Source organism: Numida meleagris, chromosome 7 (genome assembly GCF_002078875.1).
Source record: "Numida meleagris isolate 19003 breed g44 Domestic line chromosome 7, NumMel1.0, whole genome shotgun sequence".
In the NCBI taxonomy this organism is placed as follows: domain Eukaryota; kingdom Metazoa; phylum Chordata; class Aves; order Galliformes; family Numididae; genus Numida; species Numida meleagris.
Genome location: NC_034415.1, coordinates 2,685,724 through 2,713,218, shown reverse-complemented (window position 1 = coordinate 2,713,218; position 27,495 = coordinate 2,685,724). Strand labels below are relative to the sequence as shown.

The 27,495-nt window shown below is 41.4% G+C and overlaps 1 protein-coding gene across 5 annotated transcripts in view; it reads left to right on the top strand.

Moving 5' to 3' along the window:
* CRB1 (crumbs 1, cell polarity complex component) overlaps nt 3,502-27,495 on the top strand; it is a 93,888-nt gene continuing 69,894 nt past the window's right edge. For 2 of the 5 annotated variants that reach the window (XR_002441019.1, XM_021404152.1), the window contains exon 1: nt 3,504-3,912. Coding sequence is in view for 3 of the 5 variants with exons in the window: in XM_021404152.1 (XP_021259827.1) it covers nt 3,837-3,912 (76 nt within the window). In the remaining 2 variants the exon portion in view is untranslated. Of the gene's footprint in view, nt 3,913-27,495 lie in introns of all 5 variants that reach the window. The other 3 variants (XR_002441018.1, XM_021404151.1, XM_021404153.1) reach the window with 2 other exon arrangements.

Here is a 27,495-nt window from a genome sequence, read left to right as displayed (position 1 = left end):
AGCAGTAAGATACAGAATACTAATTGCAAATTTTCATCTGCGCTGACAGTGCCTGACCTAGCATTCATCTGCCAGTGGAACCGCTTCCCTGGTGGTATCAGCCACACGCTATACAATAAATAGATGTTATTTGGCAAATTTCATCAAAGATAGAGGTAAGTGAATGACATGCTCCAGAGCCCTGCAAGTCCCAGGGGAATCCTGCAGTACCATACAGAATCATTTGTTTTGACTTAGTGTAAAATACTCAGGAGGCCTCTGTTTGAAAACAAACAATCAAACTCAAACAAAGCAGCTTAAAATTCTCTCCAGAAATGCAATGATCTGAACAGCAGCACCTGGACTAGTGGCTGATCAGGAGCATGTACTGGCTGCCAGCAATCGCAGCTTGTAGTTCTGTGGCTGAATACACCATTGGAGCAGTAGCTGGATCATTGCTCCCACCATTTCTGTCACATCCCAAATAAGATTTATCTGAGTGAACTGGCTTAACAATTCTGTAATCTCTGGTTCATTGATGTTTTACATTAACAGGTAGAAAACTCAGACTACTTTGCTGGAACATGGCGATGTGGAAAACAGAAAAGCAATAAAGTACTCATAACGTCAAAATGTATATTGTGTTTAAGGAAGCAAAAGGCTTGGCAGGTCTTGCAAAATAATTGTGCACTGTAAAATATAACCCTTTAGTTTCAGCAAACCAATCTGCAGATTGGTAAAACTGAAAGCCCATGCTCTGTCTGGGTCTTCTGGTAGGGTGTGTTCTGCTCTGAAGTGCTGCTCAGGCCAAGGAGGAGCAAAAGAGCAAAGCAAGACTTCACAAAGAGGATAAAAAATAATTGCACATGCTAATAACAAAGAAAGGGAAGCTCAAAGATAATATTCACAGACTAACCTAAGTTAAATGCAATTATAAAGAATTTTTCTGTGGAAAAGCATCTATGGCCAAAGAAATTTCCTCATGTGTCCTAAAGACAGTAAACTTTGCAACTGTTGTGTGAAATCCAGGCACATATCATTGTTCTTGTTGCAAGATGCCTAACTAAAACGAAAATGGATCTATAGCAGTTTTGTTAATGAAGTAAAACAACTTTCTATTACAATACAACTCTCTTTCTAGCCTTATTCATATTGGTTTGTCCACTCATAATTAACTTAAGAACTGCAATCTAAACATTATGTAAGCTATGCTTATTAAAGCATATATCATGATTATTAAAGCAACTATCATGAACAGGAAGATGGTCTGGTCATATCCACTGTTCTAACAGGCTATATTATCCTGAGTTCCCAAGAACTCAGAATAGAGAATAAGAAGAATAAGAAACACATCCTAGTGCCTCAAACATGGTGACGGTAACTATACATGCTCTTAAATTCTTACAGGGGGCAGCAGCATTTACCTGGAGATAAATATAATTCTACTGCTTTTCTCTTAGAAATGTATGGTTTAAAATTAATCTGTCATAACATACCTTAGACATAGCCATAGTTCTACAGATCAAATTCTGCTCATTTTTCTCATACGAGCCTCAAAGCATCTTCCATATCTTTATCTGAATTCAACAGGACAGCTTGAATGAGAGAACCAGTACAGGCTGAGAAGTCTGCTAGTGGTTAGAAGGCCCAAGGGACATCATGACTGAGTGATTTCATGCCCTCATGTTTCATGGGTTTTTCAGAAAGTGAAATTCTACCAGCAGTGAACAGTGGTATATAACTGTGATGAAATTTGTCAAGTACTTAACAGAAGATAAAAGCACGGAGCACGGCTGAATACTAGGAAGAAAACCAAAGATCCTAGTAAAACAAAAAAAATCCAACCGCAAGAATGTATTATAAAGCAGAAGGTTTTCCACATTAGGAATATAAAACTGGGAACTGATCTAAAGCAGGCTGGAGCTTGAGCAGAAAATCTAATCCTGTATTGAGAGAATCACAGGATGACATGGGTGGGAAGGGACCTCCTACTTGCTCAAAGTAGCTCCAGTTCAAACAGTTTGCCGGGAAAGGACCTTGTGCCAATGAGTTTTGCATATCCACAGTCTCTCTAGGCAACGTTGTCTTCATTATTGTTTCACTCTTCCATGAAATCACCCATCTGCTTCTGACTAATTACCAGTGTTTTCACTGCCAGTGACCAAAAAGGATCTACTAAAAACAAGTTCAGGTTAATCAGCAACAAATGGTTTGTAAACTTGCCTCACCTCCTTTCAAGGGAATTTTACATTTTATATGAAATATTTAACTTCACTAGGCCTGTTCACTTTAGAGTTTAGATTAAAAATACTGTAGCATTTTGCAGACTGGAGAAGATCAATTACTTAAGAAAATCACCTGTAATTGTATTTGACCTAGAAGGCATGGAATCACATTAATAAAATTTGGAGCAGTAAACAATCTCACCACCTAGTAGTGACAGGCAAAAGAGACACCATTAATTAGTGCTGCTGTCATCTGAAAGTTGAAAATTGTGCTTGTATCAGGCAACAAAAGATATTAGATGATGAAGTTTGCCTGTTAAGAGATGCAGCAAAATATTTTAGAGGACATGACTCCGGCAAGTACAGTCTGATACCACTCTGCACTGCAATTATTGCAAAGAAGCAATCAGAACAGAATCTTTTCTCTGAGAAAATGGCAAAGCCTACAACTTATTAAACTGCAGAATCTCATCAAAATGAAGATATATTGAGAAACTATCAAAAGTACATTCAGATGTTACATTTCACTGCATACGAACGATGTTCACAAAGTACCAACACTGCAGAAATTCAAGCCCTCATCTGTCAGCAACATCTAGGAACTGGAGCAGTGGAAAGTTAATTTAGTTTGCTCATCGTTAAATGGTGGGATACGAATTGCTCACACGAAAGAAGAAAAATTTGAAATAGGCATTGTGAGAGGCAGAGCTAAGTTTCGAACAGGATGAAAAAGCAGCTCTTTCGGCATCCTCTTTCGGCTATCGTGAAGGCAACTCAGATTATTTAACTGAAACATCAGCGGACACTTTTACACAATATAGTTGCATTCTGTGAACAAAGGTGCAGTCAGCTGATGAGCATCAGACTCAGAGGTACCTTTGGGCAGACAGGGCATCGCCTGTGCCTATGCAGTGCAACAGGGAAGGAATAGCAGCCCAGGGGAGGCTCCTTCCAGCACAGGCAGTGCATCACTGGGCTGACTAAAGGCAGCTGTGGCCAGAAAGAAGTGGTCTGGCCCCTGGCAACATCCCCTTCTCTTATCCATCTAACTCTGTCTTTCCCCGACTTCGCTAATTAAAGGCCTCCCTACTTGAAAATTGCAATGAGAGAACAGGTCCTGATAGCAGCTCCCAGTTTTTATGCTTTTTCATTTAAAAAAAAAAAAAAAAAACATGAAGCGTTTGTTAGCAGACTTTATGCAAAAAGGCACAAAGGGTTCATACTCCGAATCAGAAGGAACGCGATGTAATGGAGCTTTAACAGAAGATGCATGAGGCTCTTTATTTTTCAAAGCACAGTGCACTGCCTGCCCTGCCGTCAGCCAGACACCGCACGCTGTATGTGACGCTCCCACTGCCGACAGTCAGGGAAGACTCCAGTCCGGCTCGCACACAAATCTGCACCAGGTTTGAAAAATCACTCGGACCTGCTGAAGTAAAACCTTAACAAGAACAACTGCCTTCCGAATCAAAATCTGCAGGGAGCCGGCTGGTGAGGGCCACAGGCAACGATGGGCCGTGGTGGGCTCGGTGCTGCTGGTAGCACCTTAGTGCTAGAGATAAGGAGAAAGCCGTGAGGATCAGCACCAGCCCTTCGGAGAAGAGAGAACTTGTCGGAGGATGTCCTATCTGGATGAATATGGCTCATTCAAGAATTAACTCTCTATTCATCTTCTACCTCAGTTTTTTGCTGCTCCTCCATTTAAGAAGTAAGATTAGTTCTTTTTCTTATTGTTCTGACATGTCCTCTGGGTAGACTGGGAGATGCGCGCTTCCAGCAGGAAGCTTGTGTTGTCAGACAGCTTTAAACATTTGATGGAGACGCCAAAAAGATTTGGTTCTAGGAGACTAAGTTGCATAAATCCACTGTGCGATAGCTATCCTCATCCTTATACTTACATTTTGTCTTAAAAGAAGAATGAAGGCATTTTTATTATTTTGTTTCACATATTGGAAGTACGGCAGTAAAATGTTCTGATAAAATTCTAGCTATGAAGTCTGCATTTTGATACCGTTCATCCAGTAAACTTAAACTTAGCTGTTTTAAATATATAATATTTTACAGCATCTGTACAAGTTATGTATTTTAGCAGTACACATTGCTTTATCTTGTAAACACTGACTTTTTGATTAAAACTCAAAAGGAATCAGTTGTTAAACAGCTCATATATTTGAGAGAGTATAAAAACTCAACTACTCTTAATAGAGAAAATATTTACAGCAAACTTCCACAAAAAGAGAAGTACGCAAAGCGCTGGAAATGGCAGTGGGTTTCCTTGGCAATTTTCTCAGAGGGCTGAGAGATCTTGGCTAAATCCAAGCCAAAGAGGCTAAGTGGCCTCAGCTGGTGTATGTTTATGTAAAGCAGCAGCTCTTAAACACGCTTAAAATGAAGACAGGCAGGATGCATGTCTGTCTGAGGAGGCTGTTTGATTTGTGTATGCTGAATGTGAATTGCAATAAGACAAAGCTTTGAGCAGCTGCCATTAAACAAGACGACTTGGCATTAGCGTACAGTGTTGTGTAATCTGGGTCACCTTCTGTTGCTGCATCACTCAAATTGTTACTTGGACAGTTTACAGCCCGGGCTAAATTAGAGGCTGAAAAGCAAACAGATGCAGTTTGATCAACAGGCACTGAAGAAATACCTACTTTAAAATGTAGTAAAAATGACATACAGGATGTCACAGAAAAATGGTTTTATTCTTGCACTTTTCTTTAGGGATATACTGACATGGATCCGTTAAGCCAAAATGTTCTGAGTTATCTCACAAGAGGATATTTTCTGGAAAAGAGAGAATAGATCTTCCACTTATAAATAGCAATTTTAAAAATCTGTGTAATATAAGATGAACAACTGCAAAGTCTGAAACAGATTCTGCTGCCTAATTACAAGGAAGTAGCAGGAATGGTGATAATTAAATTTCATTTATACACAAGGCATGGAATTTCGAACAAAATAAATGCCATGGGAAGGGAGGTAACAAATTAGATGTTTATAAAATTGAAAAGGTCACATTGAAAACATCACACACAAAGAAAACATTGCTAGGATGTAAACAAGAAAAAAGCCCCCCAGGAACCAGTAAACAAAAAATGGTAACTACAGGTCTTGGCTTTGGTTGCACTTTGCTCAACATAGGATGTCAAAGGAGAGAAAGTAATGATATGTTGTCTTACACCTTTTCCTTAACACAGAAGCTGGCTGGGTGACATTTCAGGTGGTGTGAGTTTTTTCTCTGGGATATGGCCATATGGCCAGTCTCCAGCTACAGGCTTTTCACTCTTGTGGACTCACTTTTCCCTAGGTAGATTTGTGGCTGTTACAAACTGATGCAATACAACTTGATACACCAGCACAGAGCAGCTACAGCAGCAGCCAGAATCACGCTCAGGAGCATCTGTATCGGGGCAGTGCATGTCATAACCTTGTTGGGTATCAAGAGTCTGTATGTCACTTGAAACCGCTGAGAGTTTCTGTTAATAAAAACTTAATTGGGAGCAGGCAAAGCAGGTCTATGCAGAAGAACTGATTGTAATTACTTATTTGAAAAATAGTATTTGAAAAGCTGAGAAAGACTGAGACAGAAGGATGTGAAGCAAAACAGAGATGTTTTTTGATGTGTATAAACATCGTATCAACTGCTATTTTTTAGATTGTTTTTTCCAAGTCAATTGACTGCAATAGTTTTTTCCCCAAAGTATTCTAATCATAGGTGCTGCTTAAAGTCTCTCATAGTTACCTATTTTAAATGACTCAGGAAATAAATAGTATTTAGAAGGCGAGACTATCTAAAACATATTGGTTTATAACATTTCTTCCTGCTCATCCACACTCCTGAGATGAAGAATGGTATGCGTAACTGAAAAGTGTCCCATACAGATAGGACACTACAGGGTACTGGGACTTTTCATAACAGTTGAAATGAAATTAACACATTTTTCAGGAAAGTTCTTACATGAAACCAAAATATTCTAAGTAATATAGCAAAAAATGAATAGGTTGAACTAAAGAAATTTAAACAAATTGTTCAATCTTATTAAAATATGTTCTCTCTTATTTGTAGAATAGTTTCTGTGTACTTAGATGAGAAAATATTATTTAATTTCTGTACAATACTAAGCATGAAATAGGTGATAAGCTTTTATTAGAGACTTCCAGTTGCAAACAATGCTTTTGTAAAGCTGAAGGTATTATATAACAGCCCTGTCATACATGGTTCCTTTTGAAACCACAGGTTCTGTAAAAATATTTTACATTTATTATCACTAGTAGCGACACAACATCAAACTGAACAGCAACAGGATTTCAACCTGTAAATCAGTCCTCCAACAAGCAATATTATTTTTTTTCTTTAATTCTAATTATCTAAAGTGCTTTTAGAAAGACCACTCATTTAATTTAGTCTACCAGAGCCCCAGCACGATGCTGTCAGGTGCAACACCTGCACAAATATGAGTGCTCAGAAATACTTGTGCTTGACAAAAAAGAGCTTTTCAGGGATGGAACTAAAGCCAAACCCATTCCTCCAAGTGACGTAATCAAAAACGGAAAGCACCATGTTCTAAGAAATACAGTAAGAAGAAAGTTTCAGGTATTACTTGTTTTTGTTTTATTATAGAAGAGCTCTGAAGTATGCATAGTTCTGTTAAAACCCAAGACTGAAATCGCATCTGGATGTAGGTTTTTATGACTGTGGAAGTTAAGGTTCTCAAGCAGCCCTTATCTTTGTTGGTATATTGATTAGTGCAATAACTGGAAAGACTTTACTTTGAGGTGATGTCTAAAATGGCTATTGTAAAACTGTGAAGTAGTCTTTCCCATTCCCTTAGTGTGAGAATAGTGCTACAGTCCTGTAAATTCATTTGTGCCTTGTGACCATGGTTATGAGTACTGTCGTTCTGGATGTAAGCCTTCAATATATGTTAATAATTTTTCCCCAAAATGTTCATAAATTAGGAATGGAATTTCATCTATGATTGCTGTTAATGTGAACAAAACATCCAAGCTTTCTCTGCACTCCTTTTCTGCTCCTCTGAGATGCTGGCACTATGCAATTTTTCCCTGTGGACAAACTCTTTTAGTTTCCTGCAACTATTCCCATTACTCACTAAACTTCCAGTTAATGCTTAATTACTGCATCAGGAATAGCGCTCTTCAGATAAAGAGATTTGTGGTTTTGCTCATACCACTAGTCCTTCCTGAACGATCAATGATGCAAGTAGCTTTCCAACAGAGTACCGTTAAGATGCATTTGATGCATTCATAGCAGACGCTGTACTTCTGCAGGTCCTCATTAGTGCACTGATGAGTGTTGCACCAGGGCTGCAGCCACTAGCATCTGAGCACCAGGAGCCCTACAGCTTTCTCTCTGTCCTAGCCATTGTACCTTGCTCCCACATTGCATCAAAAATGAAATCTTATTTAGAAACCTGCTAGCATCCTAAGTGAGATGAAAGCCCTATCATTTTTAAACAGGGAAGTAACTTCAACCTTGTTCCACTTGCATAAAAGTGACATTAAAAACATCCCAACCACGCTTGTATTTGAGCCTTTTAATCCCAGCTCTTACAAGCATCCTTAAGGCTACGTCTACCATTTCAACAACAGAACAACTACCAAGTTGGATGCTGCCTGTGACAGATGATCAGCTAGGGAAGAGTTTGATGGGAAACTAAAGAGCTTGGGCAAAAGGGTGCATGTCACTTGTGCTCAGCTAGCTGCACAGACCCCACAGCTGATCTTGAAATACTGATACAGTGCGGCATCACTGTGTACAGAAGAAACTGATGTCGAGTACTTAAAGTGCCATATGAACAGAAGACATAAACTTAATGATTTAATAGATAAACTATTCAAAAGATGCGCCCAGCCAAAGCTTACAGCTACAGCTAGTTAGCCACAGGAGCGTTGGTAAGGAGATTTGGTGGCCCTTGGTTCTCAGGTTTTTTTGGACAATTTGGAAAGCTCATTAAGGATGGAGATTCAGATTAGATGTTGGGTAAGTTTTTCCAAAGAGAGGGCGGTGAAGCCCTGGCACTGCTGCCTGGAGAGCTGTAGCTGCCCCATCCTGGAGGTGCCCAAGGCCGGGTTGGATGGGACCCTGGGCAGACTGATTTGATGGTTGGCAACCAGCCCACAGCAAGGGGTTGGAACAAGGTGATCTTTGAAGTACCTTCCAACCCAATCCATTCTATGATTCATTATACAGATGGCCCAGGTGTTGTTTTGTTGTCATTTCTTAAGGGAAAAAAAAAAATGTCCTTAAGAGATGTACATGACTCAAGACCCAAAGTTACCATAGACACATGAGGACAGATCTTTAGCCACAGCCAGAGCACAGCTGCCCACAGCTGCCCTCACTGGCTGACGCGGCCTTTCCCTTGCAACATCTGCGGCAAGATGTTCACGCAACGGGGCACCATGACACGGCACATGCGCAGCCACTTGGGGCTCAAGCCCTTTGCTTGTGAGGAATGCGGGATGCACTTTACCTGGCAGTACCAACTGACAGGGCATATGCGTGTCCACTCAGGAGAAAAACCCTACGAATGTCAACTGTGTGGTGGGAAATTCACCCAGCAGCGCAATCTGATCAGCCACCTGCAAATGCATGCCTCTCCCACATAAGCCAAAAAGTCTAGAATGAGCTTCGAGCCCATCCGCAAAGATTTACCTTTCTGTAAGACTTGCTGCTTTAAAAAAAATAAAAAAAAAACAACAAAAAAGGGGGCAACTCCCCATACTCTATTCAGTCATGGGAGGCCTAAACAAATGTAGCTTTAACATTTTTTTAAAAAGTTGTTTTCCTTTTTTTTTTTTTTTAAGATGGCTCTGCTGCCATCTCTTATCTCATTGGGGGCGAGAGTGTGGGCCGACATCAGTGTCAAGGAACCCAATTTTCTAAAATGTATTAGTTTTATTAGTTACTTTTGGGGTTAAAGTGCATGTTTTTGATATAGATGGATTGCTTCTTTCCTGCCTATTACCTTGTCTCAGTTACAGAACCAAGAAACAGGAATCTGCAGTCATTAATTTCTGTTAGACTTTGGAACTTTTCTATATCTGTAGTGATTGTCTTTCTTTAAAGTACTGCAGAACTGAATTGTTTGAACAAGCAGTCTGTTTGACCAAATCAAATACTTTTCTATTGAAAAGCTGTATGAAAAGGCAAAATATATTACTGCTGCGTGGTAACAGGAAAATGATAGGCAAGACAGGGGTGAGCAATCAATGCACCCTTCAGTATTGACTACATCCAGCTTTGTAAGAAAGAAAGGCAATTAGGGAAATGCTGAAGAGGGTCAGCAGAAGTAGGGCGATATTTACAAAGATGTGACCTATAAGAAAGGGTCGCAGCAAAAGAAGCCTAGGGGACGGTGTGATTACAGCATTTCCTATGCCAAAGAGAATAGCAATCAACATCCATCGGCTGCTGCCACGACCTTCTGAAGGGCAGGCACTCTCCAGCCATAGATTCCACAAGCAGTGGCGAGATTGAAGTGAACTTTTCCAATTGCAGGATAATCAAATCTCTACATCAGAGCTCCCTGATGAATAGATTAGATAAATATCTGCCAGAGAGTGTCCAGACTGCTGATTACAGCTGGTGTGACGCAGATGGGGCAGTCAGCACCAACTTGGGTGTCTATAGGGAACCAGTGTGCTGGAGCCCCGAGACACGCAGGCCATGCGAGGGCCAGGCCCAGCCGTTCATAACTCCTGGGCAGGGCGAGCAGATGGCACCGCACTGAGGATTAGTGCTGCTCCAAGCAGAAGCAGCCCTGTGCCAGCCTTGCTCGGTGCACAGTCCACAACATTACTGCTGAAATTTCAGCAAGGAAATAGTTCACTCCCAGCCTTTGAGATAGCAAGTATCCACTCTTAATTTTCTGGTATTTAAATAGGCACTTCAAGTATCGAAGGCACTCATTTCTATGGGGATAGATAGCCTCGGTGCTAGAAACCATATGCTGTGACTTCCAGATTTTTGAGTCAAATTATTTATCCTTTTACTTGCAATTTAAGTACACTGAATAAATTCACAATACAATGCAAGGAACGACTAATAAATGGATTACCAACAGAACATTTTTTGTGGCAAAAAGCCTAAAGAGGAACAGAAAACTGATTGCCCTCTGAACCTTAATTTTGCAGCCAGCTCCTCATTCCTTATAAATACAGGATTCAAGATTGGAACCTACTGCAGCAAAACAGATACCAGGAATACTCCTAGGAAACTCAAATAACATTTCCTGACATGCATTAATAGATAATCATTCTTTACTCTGATGTTTCATGTAAGAGAAGCTTAATGTTTAGACAATAAATTCATATTTTAAAAATCTGAAGTTTGGAAAAAAAAAAACACAATCAAATCTATCTACTGTGTCAACTACCAAGCAATACACATTAGCCTATTCCCCTCAACCCCAGATACGCAGCATATTCCTTCCAGTAACACATTTGAGAAATAGCAGTCTAAGTGCCTTTGATCCTACTACAGGGGAGTGTGGCCAGGGACCTCTCAAGAATATTTCTTTTTGTTTTCTTTATAATTCACATCCCAATATGAAAAAAAAAAAAACAAAAAACATTTAGATTGCCTCAATCTCCAAGCAACCCTAATTATTCCTTTTACTCTTTGTGGTGGCTCAGAAGAGGAAGGAAAGGGCCTGGTATTAACATTACTTTCTACAGGAAACCTTTAAACCTAATTGACTCTCTGTGACTAAGTCACAGAGAGTAGGTAGCAAGCAGACAAGGTACGGATATTGTTTTCTAGATTGACATTACAGATTAATTTGTTGGTTTTAGAGACCAACACGTTTCACCAATCAGTTCCCACTGTACTTTTTTGTTGTTTTTTCAGCCATTCACAGTGTGATAATACATGAAAGTTGACAGACCAGCAAACAGCAAAACACTCAGATAAGCCTTTTCCCAATGAGACTCTTCTGTTTACTTTCATATTGATTATATTTTGTTCACCCATAAAATGGGTCAGCAGAAACTGCTCCTGCCCTTTGACAAAGACACCAAGTGACAAGGCTCTCTGCGGGCAGCCTGGCAGGCGGTGACGCACCACACAGCTGCCACTGCAGCTCCACGGGGCTCCTGGGGGCCGAGGCAGCACACGGTCCTCTCCAGGCATCAACAAAGCAAGTCTGCGGCAGTGGCTGCTGCAACTTCAGGGTTAGGGCAGCTTCCGCCTGCCTGAAATCTCATCAGCGGGGACAGAAAGCAAAATATTTCTAGGGCTAAATATTTCTGTGGGTAGAAAAGGGGCATGGGCTGCTAACCCGCTGTGTGCGATGTCCCTGCTCCAGCAGACAAGGCTCAGAGGCAGTGTCCAGGCAGGGCGCTTGCCTGGTACAGCCTTTGCTGGGAAATGCTGTGCTGGAATAATTGTGGCCTAGATGGATGCTTAGGGGAGAAGTCCTTGCTTCTTTTCACTGCTCTTGCTTGGATGCCCAAGGCTCACAATACCGGGATCCTATTCCCTTAACCTTTCCTGGAGTAACAGAGACAGACAAAGCATCTTCAATTACATTAGTCAGGGTGTCTGAAAACAGGATGCATTCCTTTAAAGTACCCTCAATCACAGTGATTGAGAGCAAGACTGTGAGAAGCACACTAAATGGCATAGCCCAGCCTAAGGACTCAGCTAGGGACAGGATGGCTTGAAATTCCCCTTACCTCATTTCTCGGAGGTACTGCTGTGTTTTCTCTGTTGTGGGAATGCCAAAGCTGACTGCTCTCCAAAGTAGTTAAGCTCAGAGCTGCTCTGATTCACATCCAGGCTGCCCAGGGAGCTAAAGGAGTAGATGAAAGGCAATGTACATTGCTCACACTCTGTCCTTGACAGCTCCCATTCTCCCTTGCTGGGATTTCTAGCAGGCATAGTACACAGCACTTCATTAGCTCTTCCTTCCACAAGGAAGCCCCAGAATTTGACTGTGACACATTTCCTCCTTTTTTGAATGTGAGCTCAAAAACTTTGAAAACAACAGTTTGACAGTCAAGGCAAGGATGGAGAGAGCTAGACAGCCATCAGCCTGTAAGGATCTAGTGACTGCAAGTTAAGGAACCTCCACTGAGCGATTAATCACAGCAGGGAATCCAAAACTCCCATTAGAGTAGCCTGCCCTTGAGAAGACATCTGTATGCAGTAGTACCTTGAAATGTATTTTGCTAAGCTTTGTTACAATTTGTAGGCACAACTGTAGCACTGCCTTTGCTATGGCTGGCCATCCATGAACCTCAGCTGAACGCAGTCAAGTGCCCACACTGCAGAAAGAAGAGAGCAGGGTCTGTTATCAGCAAGAAGTCAGCAGAACTATGCATGTAATTCTCTTGATGGGATAAAGGAGTCTAGCAGAGCTGAGGATTACATGCATAGTTCTGGCAATGATGATTATGAGCCACATGAGATACAATTCAATTGCAGTGGCCAAGAAACTGAGTCTACAGGCCATGTGGCACACAGTTCCCCTTAGAGTCTGCTGACTCCCAGAATTGCAAGAAGGGCAAAAACACTGGAGATGTCTGATATAATGTACAGCAGTGCAAACTGTAACTGCTTTTCTCCAGCAGGCCCTTACCTTCCTTGGATAGCTGTGGTGCGGAGAAAGGATGCACCAAGCCAGAGAATGACATCAATATATCTGAGATTAGAAGATGTGCATGGCTCCTGTAGGCTCTGTTCCTGTTTAGCCTACAAAACAGTAGTTAAAGTTGAAAGTAAAGCTCCACTTTATTCCTATCCTAAAATAGTGGGAAAATATGAGAAACATGTTGGTGGGAGCAATAACCCAACTCTTTGCTCACTACCAGTGTAGTTATTTCAAACAGCGTATCTCATGGGAGCAGGAAGAAAATAAGTACCTCTAAAATGCAACTGCAAAAAGAAAATATCTGGCCAACATTTTGCAGGAGCCACCATTTCAGACTTTCTAGCTGAATGCATCCATTCACTCACATTAAACACAACTGACATTTGTAGTTCTTTATTCACTACTAATGGTATCGAACATTTTGCAAGACTCGGTCTGTGTAAAAAACGCCCTCTGCTTGATGTAACAAGAACTATCTGTACTGTTCTCTCTTGAGTATGTCTTAAATGTCTGATTCAATTTAGTCTAACATCTACCCATTCTGGAGCGCATGGACAAGTGCAAGAAGAGTAAGATGACTAAAATCAATTGCTATTTCTGTATTCAAATGGCTGTTTCCAATGAAGACTGAATTTCCCAAAGAAAAGGTAGACATTCCAGACTTTCTGCCTTTGTCCATGCTAGTGAACAATCAGAGGTATTTAGGGGTAAATCTTTTATAGGATTAAACAGAAGGAAGAATTGGCACTAAACTCCTTTGAGGAATCTTTCCAGCAGACTGACCGAGCGATCCAGCAAGCAACGGAAAGAAGGAAGAGGTTGTAATTCTACACACCTAACAAAATAAGACCAAATGCATCACTATAGTCTGCAAGCCATATGAGATCCTTCAGATACTGCACTTTGTTTGGGGAAATGCCTGATGACATTCACATGGGCACTTTCTGTTCTTGAAGACCTCTGTAAGCATTCTCACTGCACACTGACCTGTGAAAATGGCTGACAGTGGACCTGCTGTATCCCCAACCTTCATCCCCACCTCCTGGTTGTCTTGCTGCAGTAAGAGATGCCTACGTTCTCAGTACTTCTGATATTCCACGTACAGCATCCAACAGAGCCGATTCCAGTTTTAATTATTCTGGCTTAACTTTAAAAGCCTGCTGGTTTCGGTGTAGATGGTGCTGTGCTGTCTAGTAGGGCCAGCATGGCTCTGCTTTACAGCACCAGGGAATTTGTGGTTGCTGTCAAGAGCAGTTTCATTTCAAGCTGACTGAGAACAATGTTCTTTGAGATACTGGAGATCATAAATAGGACTATATTCTTTAGTCTTTACTAAGGTTCAGCTGGCTTGTGACAATGACCTTTGTTCATTATATCTCAGCTCTTAAATTTAACTTTGAGGGAAAAATCTTCATTACTACTAAAATCAAAAGGACACTGTTATTGCACTTCACAAGGATTTCTGTATAGCATACACAGCAACCAGTTGGAAACATGTTTGCATCCTGAGTTGTGTCATTTCTTCTTTGGGTTTGCATAGAAACATGCTGTTCTAGCGGAAACCCACAGGACGACTTACCAATGCTATTTAATTATGCCTCAGTGAGACTTGTGGTGTCATCTTTACTACAGGCAGAGGAACTCTTTCCTTACTTTTATTAATTATAAACATTCAGAAACTGAGTGACAGATTTCTCTGTCTTCTTTTAGCCCTGAACATCTTTTATACTGTGTCTCTGAATCAAGCCAAGGAATGCTGGTTCCTCATGGATGACTGCATCTTTTCTTCAATCACTCATGAGCACCAGCACTTCCATTAACCACAGGCATGAGGTTATGCATGCTTACAGTAAATCTGGCTTCCGGAAAACAAGGGATTTTAAAAGAAATCACTACAAAAATTGTGTGGTGAGCTTTCTGCTCTAGTTGATACTTCCTTGAGCAAGTGGGTTGAACCAGATGACCTCCAGAAGCCCCTTCCAATCTCACCTCTTCCATGATTCTGTTCTGCGAAACGTTCTCAGTTTATCTGAGCGAGCCTGTAACTACAGTGCTGCTGTTGCAGTCATCTACAAGACTACATCAGAAAATGTGTCCAACCAGTTCTGGAATGACAATTACCATTCAGTAATTAAGAGATTATTAGACCTTGTAGGAAGCCAGTTAGTGACAGAAAGTTTGAAAGATGGAAAGTAAGATGGGAAAAGAAGACTGCAAAGTATATTTCAGATCCCAACTGAAAAAAAAAAGTGTGCAAGAAAAATCAGTTACTAGCTTCATACAAAAATCCCAGATCTCCGCTGTGTTACCAATCTAGTACAGACTTGGTGACAATACCTCTTCAGATCCACTGGAGAGCAATGGGAATGCAAATGTACTCCTGAAAACAATCCCCACAGACAGAAACATATCCTGACATCAAGGCTGGCAGAATCGAGACAGGGGAAGTACAGAACAGGGCAATGACTGTTCAGCTGCCCCAGGAACATCTGCAAAACTTGCCACTTGCCTTTAAAAAAAAGTCTAGTGTTTTTCAGATCTTAACCTTGATGAGAGGTCCAGTGATTCAGCCTCTCATAGTGCAGTCATGCCCTATTCCAGCTATTACATGCCTCATTTCTGTTAATCTTCTCTAATTAGTTCTGCTTCTCAAGTGAAATCTTGGAATCTTAATGTTTTCCTGTGCTAATAGCAAGGGCTTTGCTTTCATGTTCAAGGTTGGACTGCCATTTAACCCTGTAAAACTCATTTGTGCTCCCAGCATTTGCAGCTGTACACTGAGTTTTAGCTTAGACTCTCTCAAAGAATTTTACTGACTTTCAAGTTACTGAAGTTGTGAACATGCCAAAAGCCAACACATTCACGTGAGGGCAGAGGAATAGGTTCCTTGCTTCTCCTTGCAAATGTGCTGAATTTTATTTTTTCCAAAAAAGCACCTTCAGCCTTCTCCTCATGTTTCACGTGTTTTTCAAAGTATAAGCAGATTGAGTGCCACTGCGTGGAAACATCTCAGTTTTAGGGATGAAAAAGCTGAGTTAGAGAAGGGCAAGGCAAATACCTCTCCTGCAGTGGGAGAGCTGAGTACAATCTCCCTGTTCCATGCTCTACTAATGTAGACCTTACATTTTTCACTTCATGTTATACACACATACGCCTATACATATAGAGGGGAGACACACTTTTCCAGATTTGTAAGGAGCCTGAGACATCCACAGCAATGTTATGCATATATTATATATATATATATAATGATTATTTATTCATTCTTGCAATAAATACAGGCAAACCTAGAGTAGGATTTCAGTTGTTAACTGGAAGGACTTCTTTTGTACATCACTTCATTTGATAACGCTCAGCCTTCTTCCACAAAGGGATCAACACACTCTGTAGTCACTAACATGTCATCCTATAGTCTTTGCTCTGGGAGAACTGGTGAGACGCAGCAATTTCTAGAGGCACACAATGGCTGAGGTGTGAGCACCAGTAGGAGAAGGCATCTGAGCCTTAGGCAAGAAAACCTCTTCTAGCTGATGCTCAATTCAAGATGGCAGATTATTTTCAGGTTAAAGAAACTTGCACGGGCAAGGGGGAAGAGCCAACCTTCAGCAGCATGTAACTTAGGCTAAAAGCAGCATAAACAGCTTACCTAGAGCATTGCTTCTGCAACTATGGCAAAATTTGCAATTCATCTCAATAAAGTCACACAAGGTTGATGTTTATAGATTAAAAGCTGTTACACAAAGCAAATAGACAATACAGAAATAGCATGATATTAAAATAGAAAGTTTTTCCATGACTATTTTCAGTTATTTCACAGGATACCGGTCAAAAATCTAACTATTCAACCTCCTCTATTGAAATAAAATAATAGCATGTATGTGAATGTCCTATTTAGGAAGTACCGAGCATTTTTACCTTTAAATAGTTCACTCCTAACTCTTATATCTGAAAACACCACCCAAAGTATTTTGAGGGGTTTGTAGTACATTATTCCCCGAGAGCTACTAAGGAGTTGTTTTCATTTTTCAAAATCAGTGGGATTTCATCAGTGGGATTTATGAAGACATTGAGAAATCACTGAAAGTGTTCCCCGCCCCAGAAGTGAAATGAGAAAAAGCACAGTACACACACACAACAAATTCACGGGCTCACTGTGAGATCAGTGCTCAATTTGGAAACTGCTCTGAAGGTGAAAAGAGCCTGAAAGAGCCTTCTGGAATTCCTGTTCTTTGACTTCTGAGAAAATGTGCTTGTTACAAATTAGCGCACCACACACTTAGATCAGAACCGTGTTCTACTGATAGGGTATTAGGAACTGGAATGCAGTCTAGAAGACCTGGAATAAGAATTAGGCAGGAAAGGCATCCTTGCAAATTGTTTTTTTCAGCCTAACTGCAAGCTGTCAACCAGACACGTTCATAGTGCAATAACCTAGATATCTCCACTTGCTTTTGCTCATGGTGACAATGGTTTTATTACCAAATATTTGTCTCTGTGGAGCACTGACAGTGCTTTCCTTCCTTCAAAGCATCACCCTTATATATTTGCCTTGACGCTGTATTCACATCGTCTTGACATCGTTCTGACACTTATGAAAACTCAATCACTGTAGCAAACTGCCAAGACAATGCAGAGAAGGCTTATGAAGATTGTTTAAGAACTGTGAAGGACAGCAGACTAGTGAAAACAAGACCTTGCTTTTTCAAATTCATATTCCAAGTAGGTTTTAATAAAAGCTGCTTTATAAAAACTTCAGCCAAGACTGGCAAAAACCAGCCCAAAGAAGCCTGGATTCTGCAGCTGAAGTTCCGGGGTTCCAGTGACAGCCCTCTCGGTGCTGAGAGCTCAAGTCCTTTGAGAAGCAGTGCCACATCACTGCCTGGCGAGTGCAGCGTGCTGAGCGCTGCAAGGTGTTGACATGAGGAACCCCCCAGAAACTAATTTGCAGCCCTTTTTGGGACAGTCAGGAAAGAAAGGCGGCAGAGTGCCTGGAGTGTTATTGCCCTTTGCTAATAGTAAAGCAGAAATACACATTGTTATTTCACAACTTATAGAAGTAGCCTAGAAAGCAAGCATCACCTAGCATTGATCTAACAAATGCTGAATACTGTGGTAGCAGGATATCAACATGCATGGAGTTAGGTTCAGTAAGTGTTACATACTGAATAACCTAGGAGAGGAGAAGAAAAGCAATCTCTGCTTTTACTGAAACTTTGTGCAAAGAAAAGAAAAAAAAATTTGAAGGGCAGGTGTACAACAAGCCCTCCAGTGTCTCAGCATCCAGTGTATCAGCATCTCTTGTACTCACAAAGCCCTCAGCGCCCACAGAAGCCAATGCCTAGTCTACACACTTAAAAAATAAATAAATTATGTCACTGTAGCAACTCCAGATGTAGAGAATATTAACTGACTTCTGCCAGCTCACTCAAGAACCACGGCACGGATAGGTCAGCTGCCACAGGCACCTGCAAAACACTAGTGCTCCTTCAGTTGAGCTTCAGAGCAATTTGTTAACTGCTTCAGAGGTAGTAGGAACACACTTGAGGTACTTAGAGTCCATGCATGTGTTTGGCAACTAAAGCTTTGTGTTTCAGATATTTGACAAAATAGCTACTGATATGAATGGGAATTCTGATCATGAGGAACCACATTATTCCTCCCATCCCCCCCCCAAAAAAAATCTCTGCACGTGTGCAAATTTGATACCAATTCAAAGTCTTCATTCTTAAAAGAACACCACCCAGGTAATATAAAAATCACTTTGTAAATCAATATTATACTTGCACGCATTCAGTTTGACTCTTACCTGAAAAGTGTAGTGAAAGCATGTCCACTGCAAAGCAGAGCAGAGCTCAGCTCGTCAGCAGGGCAGACTGCATCACTTTGCAGGTGATGCACTGTGCTTCCTGCAGGGCAGACGTGTACTAGTGCTCAAGGAAGAGCAGAGCTCTCTGCCTTCTGTTCCATTACTGCATCTTGCAGTCTCACCCTAAGGTAACAAGGGAGGGAAAGCAGTCTGAAGCACCATTCCCTTTGCAGCAGAGCCCCAGGCCTTTCCCAGAGAAGCAGTGTGCCTGTCAGTCCAGGTGAACCAGTAGCAGCCGTATGTAGAGAAGAGCACTACAACCATGAGGACAGCAGAGCTGGCAGATGGGCACTGACTTCTTACAGAGCATCGGTGCTTGACCAAAGCATCCCAAACTACAGGACTAGGCTGACAATGGATGCCTGAGTGATCTGATACAGGCTTAGGCTCCAGAACTAGAAGAAAGCTCAGCCTCCACCTCATTAGCTCCCTAAGGAACCAAGGAGGAGCAAGGGAGCAAAGGTGCTAATTAGTAATCTGCTGACTGCCCAGCAGCTGGCTCTGTGTAACCACCCCAACAGGAACCTACCCTACCTTGCTAATGGACTAAACTTTCTGTTTCTCAAACATAATCCATAAATGCTGTACATGGAAAATACAGCAATTACTGCATCAAACTATAGCAAGAATATTTAATGTTACAGGAGAAGGTAAATGTTAGTACAAGGTACTTGCAACAGAATTTACAGAAACAAACCTCCTCCAGTCAACAAATATAATTTCTTTTGATAGTAGCTGACAGAAACAAATCAGTACATGTACTTAGAGAAATTCCATGCTAAGAGTAAACTGGGCATTCACTGCTACAAACTGATGATCCTAAGTTTGTGCTTAATTGCCACCAGTGCCAGCAATTTTGTGGCTATTCGCATATGTTCAAACACAATGAATAAAGTACAGATCAGACAAAAACAGGACAGAGGCAAAATTAGTCTAAATAGTTATTAGCAAGAACAATATGCTTCCATTTATCCAGAAGTAAAATTCAGCTTGAAATGCAGTTGTTCACTTAGTTAAGTGAACAAGATCACTTAACTGAGATGGCTTAACTACGGATGTGTCCAATAAAGAAATATGGCACAAAGGAGATAGCTCCACACAAACACAACCACTTTTGAACTATACGATCCATAGTCTATATGGATGGTGATGGTCCAAATGCCCTGGCAAGCTGAAGGATAAACATTTTAGTGCTTCCTTCCTACACTGTTATGCTTACAAACTCCCTTAATTATTAACGGAAAGATATTTGTTACAGTAGGCTACCGTGGTCCAACCAATATCAAAGTGTCTTGAAAAGACACCACAGTTGACCCTCTAATTAATATATTTTATTCATTTTAAATGAGACGCTGTTTTAGGAGCACAGTAACAGTGCCTTGTTCTGTTCAAGGCTGTCCATAATTAATAATCTCATTGATCAAAGGAAACGCGATCCTGAGAGAAAATGGCTTTTGAGAATCCCCAGGTGCTAAGTACTGAGAATTACTTTCCAATCTGTTCTGCAGCCTCTCAGCACAGTACGCTGTACGGTGCCCTCTGGGATCATAAAACAAGTCCTGTCATGGAGCTCTCTGCCAAAAACACTCCTGGTGAGAGCAGATATCCAGTCACTAGATATTTATCACAATTATTGCCATCAAATCTGTCTTTTTTTTTTTTTCCTAGGCAGCTCTTTTATTCTAAAACACACCACCACATTAGGCTTATTGAAACAATTTGCCTTCTGGTGATATTTCTCCAATGTGAGAGGCTTACTGCTTAGAGTTCCCCACAGAAGGCTCCTGGGCATGCCCTGGCACTGATGAATCTTCTGTTTTTCCTTACTTCTACAATGCAGCATCTCACAAAGGTTTCACAGAGACATCCCTAATTGCTGAGAGAATTTTCAGTTCCTATCCTTGCTACTGCTCTGGCTCAGGCTCCTCCTGTGCACGTGAGCCCTGAGCCCCAGCAGCCAGATTTCCAGCTGGGAGTGTAAGCTTGGGGCCCAGCAGGCAACAAGTGGCAGAAAACATCCTGGACCTGCATTGTCTGTTACTGTGTAGGAGTCAAGGCAGGAGAACTGTCCCCTCAGTAGAGTATCTGGAGTAGTGTGACATACACAGCCATGAACTCTGAGATAACATCAGGTGACTCAGCCAGCCAGGCAAGTGCTACCACAGGGAACAAGCCAGAGCCAATGAGAGCAGAGGCCCTGACTGGCCTGGCAGCAGCACAAGCTCAGTGCGCTTTGCTTTGAGAGCAGTCATCATGCTCTGCTCTGGAGTGAAAGGAAGAATAAAGAGCCGCACAAATAGCCATGGGATAAAGCCAGCTCTTTATCTGTATGGGATAGAAGATGTCAAATCAGGGACTTGATCTAAGAATTCTAATTTTCCTCACAGCCTCCAAAGTCTCATGCATCTCTCTCCACAGGAAAGCAGTTCCAGTTGTCCCTCAAACACAATATGAGTTTTATTTAATTTACATCATTTTTTAAAATTTAATTTGTTTACATTGCCTTGCTATCTGGTCCTATTAAGACCTGGTTCTTCATCAAGAAAGAGCCTGGCCAGAACTCTCCAGGACCGTAGTATGAACAAGGAGAGGGTGGTAACTCTTAGAGAAAGCTGGAACAACAGCCCTGCAGACTACGCAGTGTGTTGTGGGTCCATGTACATTAATCAGCAAACAGTTCTTGAAATCAGAGAGGAATCCATGGTAGTCTGCAGACCTAAACTGACCTGAACTTTCATTTCACGTAGCTTAAAGCCTTCTTAGGATCTGTTTCTGAACCTACTCTCAGATTGAAATATTCCTCCTCATATAAAACCATGAACCAAAAATCCTTCCTCTGTTACAAATCAGAAGATTTTTAGGATGCCATGACACATCTGCAGTCTGTTGCTCTTGCAGGCGAGGGAAGCTGCCATGGTGCAGCACCCGTGGTGGAGCTTCATCATTGTCAACGGTTTACGGGCGTTCGGCTCAGTTCCGTGATGAATGGGACGGGGGACCCACGGACCCACACCCCGGGAAAGGGAAAAAGGGAAAAAAGGGTAGGGAGATGGACCTGAGAGCAAAAACAGTGACAACAATCTGAGGAGAAACAAACTAATTTACTAAATAAGATATTGGAATGCAAAACAACACACTATAATACAATATAATTGCAATTTAAGCTGAAAAATCCAATACAGCGAGAGAGAGATGCTGCCACGACGAGAGATGGGCAGAAAGAGAAAGAGGTCTTGTGATCTGCAAGTTTTTATCTTTCCCTCTGGCTGGAAAACAGTAATAGGGTCACAAAGTCCCCTGGGGAATGTAGTAGTCCTTCTCTTCTGAGAACCAGGTACATACACTACATGATGTTATGATGTGGAATACCAATCACCGAAAATCATAAAACCATGACAATCATAATGTGAAACTGTAGCGTTCTCACCCACTGGAAACCCCATTATAGCATCCTTCTATTGGGTCTATGACTGAGTTTTACCTGTGAGAGGTCAGTGAGGGCAGCCGGTGCAGATGATGACCACATTGTTGTCCTTCACCGATCTCACTGTTGTGGCTTTGGCTCCACCGGTAGCAGCCCTTAGCATTGGGGCATTGCAGATGGAGAGCAGGTGGAGCCTCTGGTTGCACCTTTTACACAACTGGCTCTAGCCTGGTCAGTGGTACAGGAGCTGCCACCTTCCCCACACAGTTTCTACATCCCTGTTGGCGATGAACTCACACAGGGAAGAAATCATAGCTGATTTCTAAATCAAAGTGTAATTTAGTAAATAACAGAAAGGACAGGAACGTGAACTCCTCTACAAAGTTCACCACTATGATAAAGATGGACCAATTTCCCCGTACTCTGCGCATCATAACTGCACTGAAGCTTTCTTCTGATTCATGTAGCATTGAAATCACAGTGCACTATATATCCAGCAAAATAATGCTAATCTGCCACAGGGCTTATTGTTTTTTTAAAGTCTGGGGAGACTGGAGAAGCAGCATCATGATTTTGATACAACAGTACTGCTACATTGTATGAAACAAATTGTGTGAGAAAAGGACTATGCACACAGTGAGCCCAGAGGGACAGCATGCACTCCAGTGGCTATGTCATCAGTGCGACGCTAGTCAAAAGTTGGAGCTGATCTTGCTGTTCTGCTGCATTTTGCTGGCTTCAGCAAAGTTTAGTCCTCAGCTGTGTTACTGAGAACCTACTGGAGGCGATCCCAGCATCTGCACACATCACTACACAGCTTTGCACTTACAAACTTTAAAACATTTGCTTCCTTACAGACTTCAAAGCGGAGCACAGTAAGCCAGCTGGAGAAAGGAACAGATCTATGAAATCCTTATGTGTTTTGTCATGGTTTTCGCCCCTGTTCTAGTGTATGTTAAAAAACATCATTTTCTAAATATGCATTTTGTAGCTGGAGGTTTTGCTGTGCAGGAAGGATGTGGTGCATCTGATATAACGTGCCTTGATGGCATCTCCTGGTTATCCAGACACTGTAAGACAAGTGCTTAGGGAGACCATGCTGAACTGGGAATCATCAGCATATGCCTATGCAATACACCTGACTACACCATTTTCCCCGTGATTTACCAGCTCATTGACTAATGAGCTTATACACGTCTTCTTGAAGCCAAAATTTAACCACAATGTACAGAAGTGAAAATCTAAGATTCTGAATTTGTGACTAACAAAGTGGATGTGAAAATGTTGCTTGCATGAAAAGAAATTCTTGCCCCATGTTACAGATTGTTCTGATGCATTTCTAACACCAAGGGCCTTAAACATATCTAATTTTGACTTAGAGAAAGAAACTACACCTGCATCACTGTTACAAACATTTGCAGTTACTTTTTAAAATCACAGCACCTGTATTTGCTAATGTGCATCAAAATCACTGCTGTATGCATTTCTCATATTAAAAATAATAATAATAAAAAAAAGAATGAGGCAATAGAGTGGATGGTAGAACCAAAGGTAAAGAAGGTGCCTTCTAGTGGCTTTCAAAATCAAACACACAGGGACAGAATTTGAACCTGAAGTCAATTTTGCAGTCTGTGTTTTGCAGAGAAGTGTGACCATGCTTCCTGCAGCCGCTCTGGGCTCTGGTGCTGTTTCCCTCATTAGTTTGCTACATGCCTGCTTCCAAGGTGTATGCTTTTCCCTTCCTTTTTAGGAAGCTGTGAATGCAGGTGGTACCTCACCAACTGCAAGCATTGCTCTCATTTTTCTCTGGGTTCACAAGAGGTTTGAAAACATATGGTTTTGTATCCTGAGCTATATGCTGAGGATGCCTCCAGCTTTACTGAAGATCCAAAAGCACTGCAGGCAGGAAAGGCATGGATTGCATCCTTAGTACCTAGTTAAACTTGTTTCAGATTTTGAGCACACCTGATTACCTCTGTTTTTTTGCCTCAGAGGAAATAACAGAAGAGCTGATCTTAAGCTGGCCACTGGATTCCCTCCATTGTGTACTGCAGTTGTTCGTCACCTGCCCACTTATCCCCCATGTCCCTGTGTGGAGGAATCCAGCTCTGTTGTGTTAAAAATAAATTCTGCTGCATGAATTAAACTGAAAATTATTTTCATCACTTTGTCACAGCCTCAAATTGCACTCCTGTCTTTACTCTTCTCCAGACTTAGTAGATAAGGACATACAGACATATACCTTGAAACCATGGAAGAGGAATGTTATATTCCAATAGAGTGAGTGCATACAGCAGCGGAGATTGCATAGCAGCAATTATCTCAGATTCTAATCAATGCTAATATCACTGAGGATAGAAGTGAAGAGGGGCTTTGGGAAGAAAGCATTTACCTCATTTTGGAGATGTTTCATTTGCCTGCTGCTGACAACAGAGCTCACCAGTTAATGGGCTGCAGCCACCCCTCCCTTGCACTAGCTGGACAGTGTGCCAAGCGAGTGCCTTTGAGCGAGCACACCTTGCTGTGGCAGAACAGCCCACTAGAACATACATCAAACAGACAAGCAAGTCTGAGGTGACACAACGAGAAGAAGATGGCAAGACAAAATGACAGGAAATGGTAGCATCCTTCGTTCCTGAGGAGCAGCACAAGTTAGCATGAGCTTGCAGAAATGATCGGCAGGGAGACACTCACGTAATAACCTGCTCTGTAATTTGAATCACAATTAGCTTCAATCTTAAAGTGTTTCCTAAACAACATTTTAAAACCGTAATGCTATTTGGTTGTTATTCTTATGCCAATATGCAATACCTCTCCTTCAGATATGTTATTAATTTACTTGTCTTGGTTTTTGGATACAAATGTATTTGAAAGCATTTTCAATATAAATAGGATATTTCAATTAACTGCCCTTTTTCCTTTGTGCCTGAGTGTGGTGGCGGTTACTATGGTTATAACCATGATTCAAGATTTAAAGCCTGAAAGCGGTTTCTATAACAACATGCTGGGACATTTTGGACACACAGCTGAAGTTAGGGATTCGGGATTAACTCTTTAAGACCACAATGACAAGCTCCTGTTTGTTTGTTACAGGTTCCCTCCTACCTTCCCAAGGTGCACTTTCTCACTGAGCAGATGGAGCAATAATTCCGACAATGGACAGCACAGGGCAGGTCCTGGGGAGTGGCATTTCCGTCCCCAGTGAAGTCTGACAAGGAGAAACCGCATCACAGTATCTATAAGCTGCTCACTGCTTTCAATAATTAGGACAGTGCACAAGCGTATTGGGAGATGGGCTGAGTAGGGATGAAATAGCGTCAGTGCGACGGTTTGGAAGTTCGAGATTTCAGTCTGTAAATCAGAACTGCGTGGAAAAAAATTAAGTGATGCCTTCACAGACAATCTCAGTGGAAATGCTATTTTGAGGGCTAAGACAGCCCCTTACCTGGCAATGTTTAATCCAGAATGGCATGTTTTTACGTCCTTTTCTTCAACATCTGCCAAATGCCGATCCTTGAATGGCATCTCTGCCTTCCAGTCCATGATGAAGGTATCTGATCGCAATCTCTTACCCTTCAGATTATGCAAATGCATTCATCTCTTTGTTAGTTCTTCAAGATGTAATATATATGTGCATCCATAATTTTCTAAGACTACCCTTGCAAGGAAGTTATTGTCATAGCAATGAACTGTATTTTCCATGTTACAGCACACTGTAGATAAACAGAGATATGCTGAGTTACACCAGAGCCAAGCGCTCTTCTATGCAGCGCTCGATGCTTTGAGATACGTTTGAATATTTCCAGTTAAATGCTAACTATTTCAACATCATGCTGAAGTTGCAGATCTTGATATTTCATCAACAGATTAGTTTTAAAATCTCAGGGGCAAATTTTAAACAAGAAAAGAATACAAATATGCTCATTTCTAACTCTAGACATTGGATTACCTGAGCCCTTGCTACCCTCATGTTATATTCAAAAGTTCTTTTTTAAAAAAAGCCCTCCTCAAAGCTCAAAGCACAGTAAAACTATTCTTGATGACTATGGGCATCAAGAAGTTAGCATCTCCTCATAGTATTTTTGTTTTCCTCCTTAGAAAATGGACTGCCTCTGTTGAGAAGCTCAGAAAAATCTCCGCTGTGTAGGTAAAAAAGGCCCTGAAACCATTAGTGCTGAGAGCCTCTGTAAAGCTTAGAGTCCTCCCTTCAGCGAAGAAAAGGCACATTTGAAGAACAGCCTTGCAAATCACAAGGAGCCCCCAGGCATGATGAGCTGATTAGTGATGATTAGCAAAGTGGAGGCATAACTGCACTGAAGTGAACCCAAACTCATACCAATGTGATTGGCGGTGATTGAAATTTGATTTTAAATGATGCTGCCGATTAACATTTCACCAACTTGTGGGAAGAGTCGCGTACAGGAAGAACAGATCTTTGCTGAAAGACATTTCTGCCAAAAACAGCCCAACACAATTTGCAAGGTTTGCGAGGTTTTGTTTGTGGACGCTGAATGGCTGATTGCTAATCCGATTCGCAGAATGGGGGAATTGGCAATCTACTTTAAATTGTACCAATTTAAGAAAGCAGAATATTTTGAAAAGCACGCAAGAAGCTTCTAGCTCTGATTCAAACAGAACCTAGAAAAAATCCATCCAATCCTCAGCAAAGATTTGAGATCAGGCTCCTCAATATCACTTGCTTGACTGAAGAGAGCTAGTTTCCCTGACAGGAGTGAGGAGACCTGTGCCAAACAGTTTCAGCTTTCTCAGAACTCCAACCCTACTTATGTTACATTTCCCATTAACTTAATTTTGTCATGCTACGTTCATGCAGTTCCAGCATCCCAAACCAATCTGTACTACATCGAGTCATCGCCCCTGGAGGTGCTCAAGAAACATTTAGATGTTGCACTAAGGGACATGGTTTAGTGAGTGGTAGGTGGATGGTTGGACTGGATGATCGTGGAGGTCTTTTCCAACCTCAGTGATTCTATGATTTCAACAGTTTCTGATGTTTAAGGAGAGAGCTGCAAAAAAATAAAAAATAAAAATCGTGCATTTTATGTACTGACTGGTATATGAAAAATTGAGATTATATAATCAAGTGCATCACTAACTTAAGTAAGCTTACCAGGAGAAAAAAAAAAAAAACGACTTTATCTTTCTCAGCACTTCTGAAAAGAGGAAGAATACTGACACGTTTCTGGCAGTACTGGCGACTTCCCAGTAGATGGCAAGCTTTACTGCGAGGAATTTTACTGCCAAACACCTCAGCTACACGAAAAGGATTTAACCACAGAGTAAAAATGCTTGGCACAAATTCCTCTAGTAATTAGGTTAATGTATCAATGTTTATAAAGAGACTGATAATTAACTCAAGTGTCA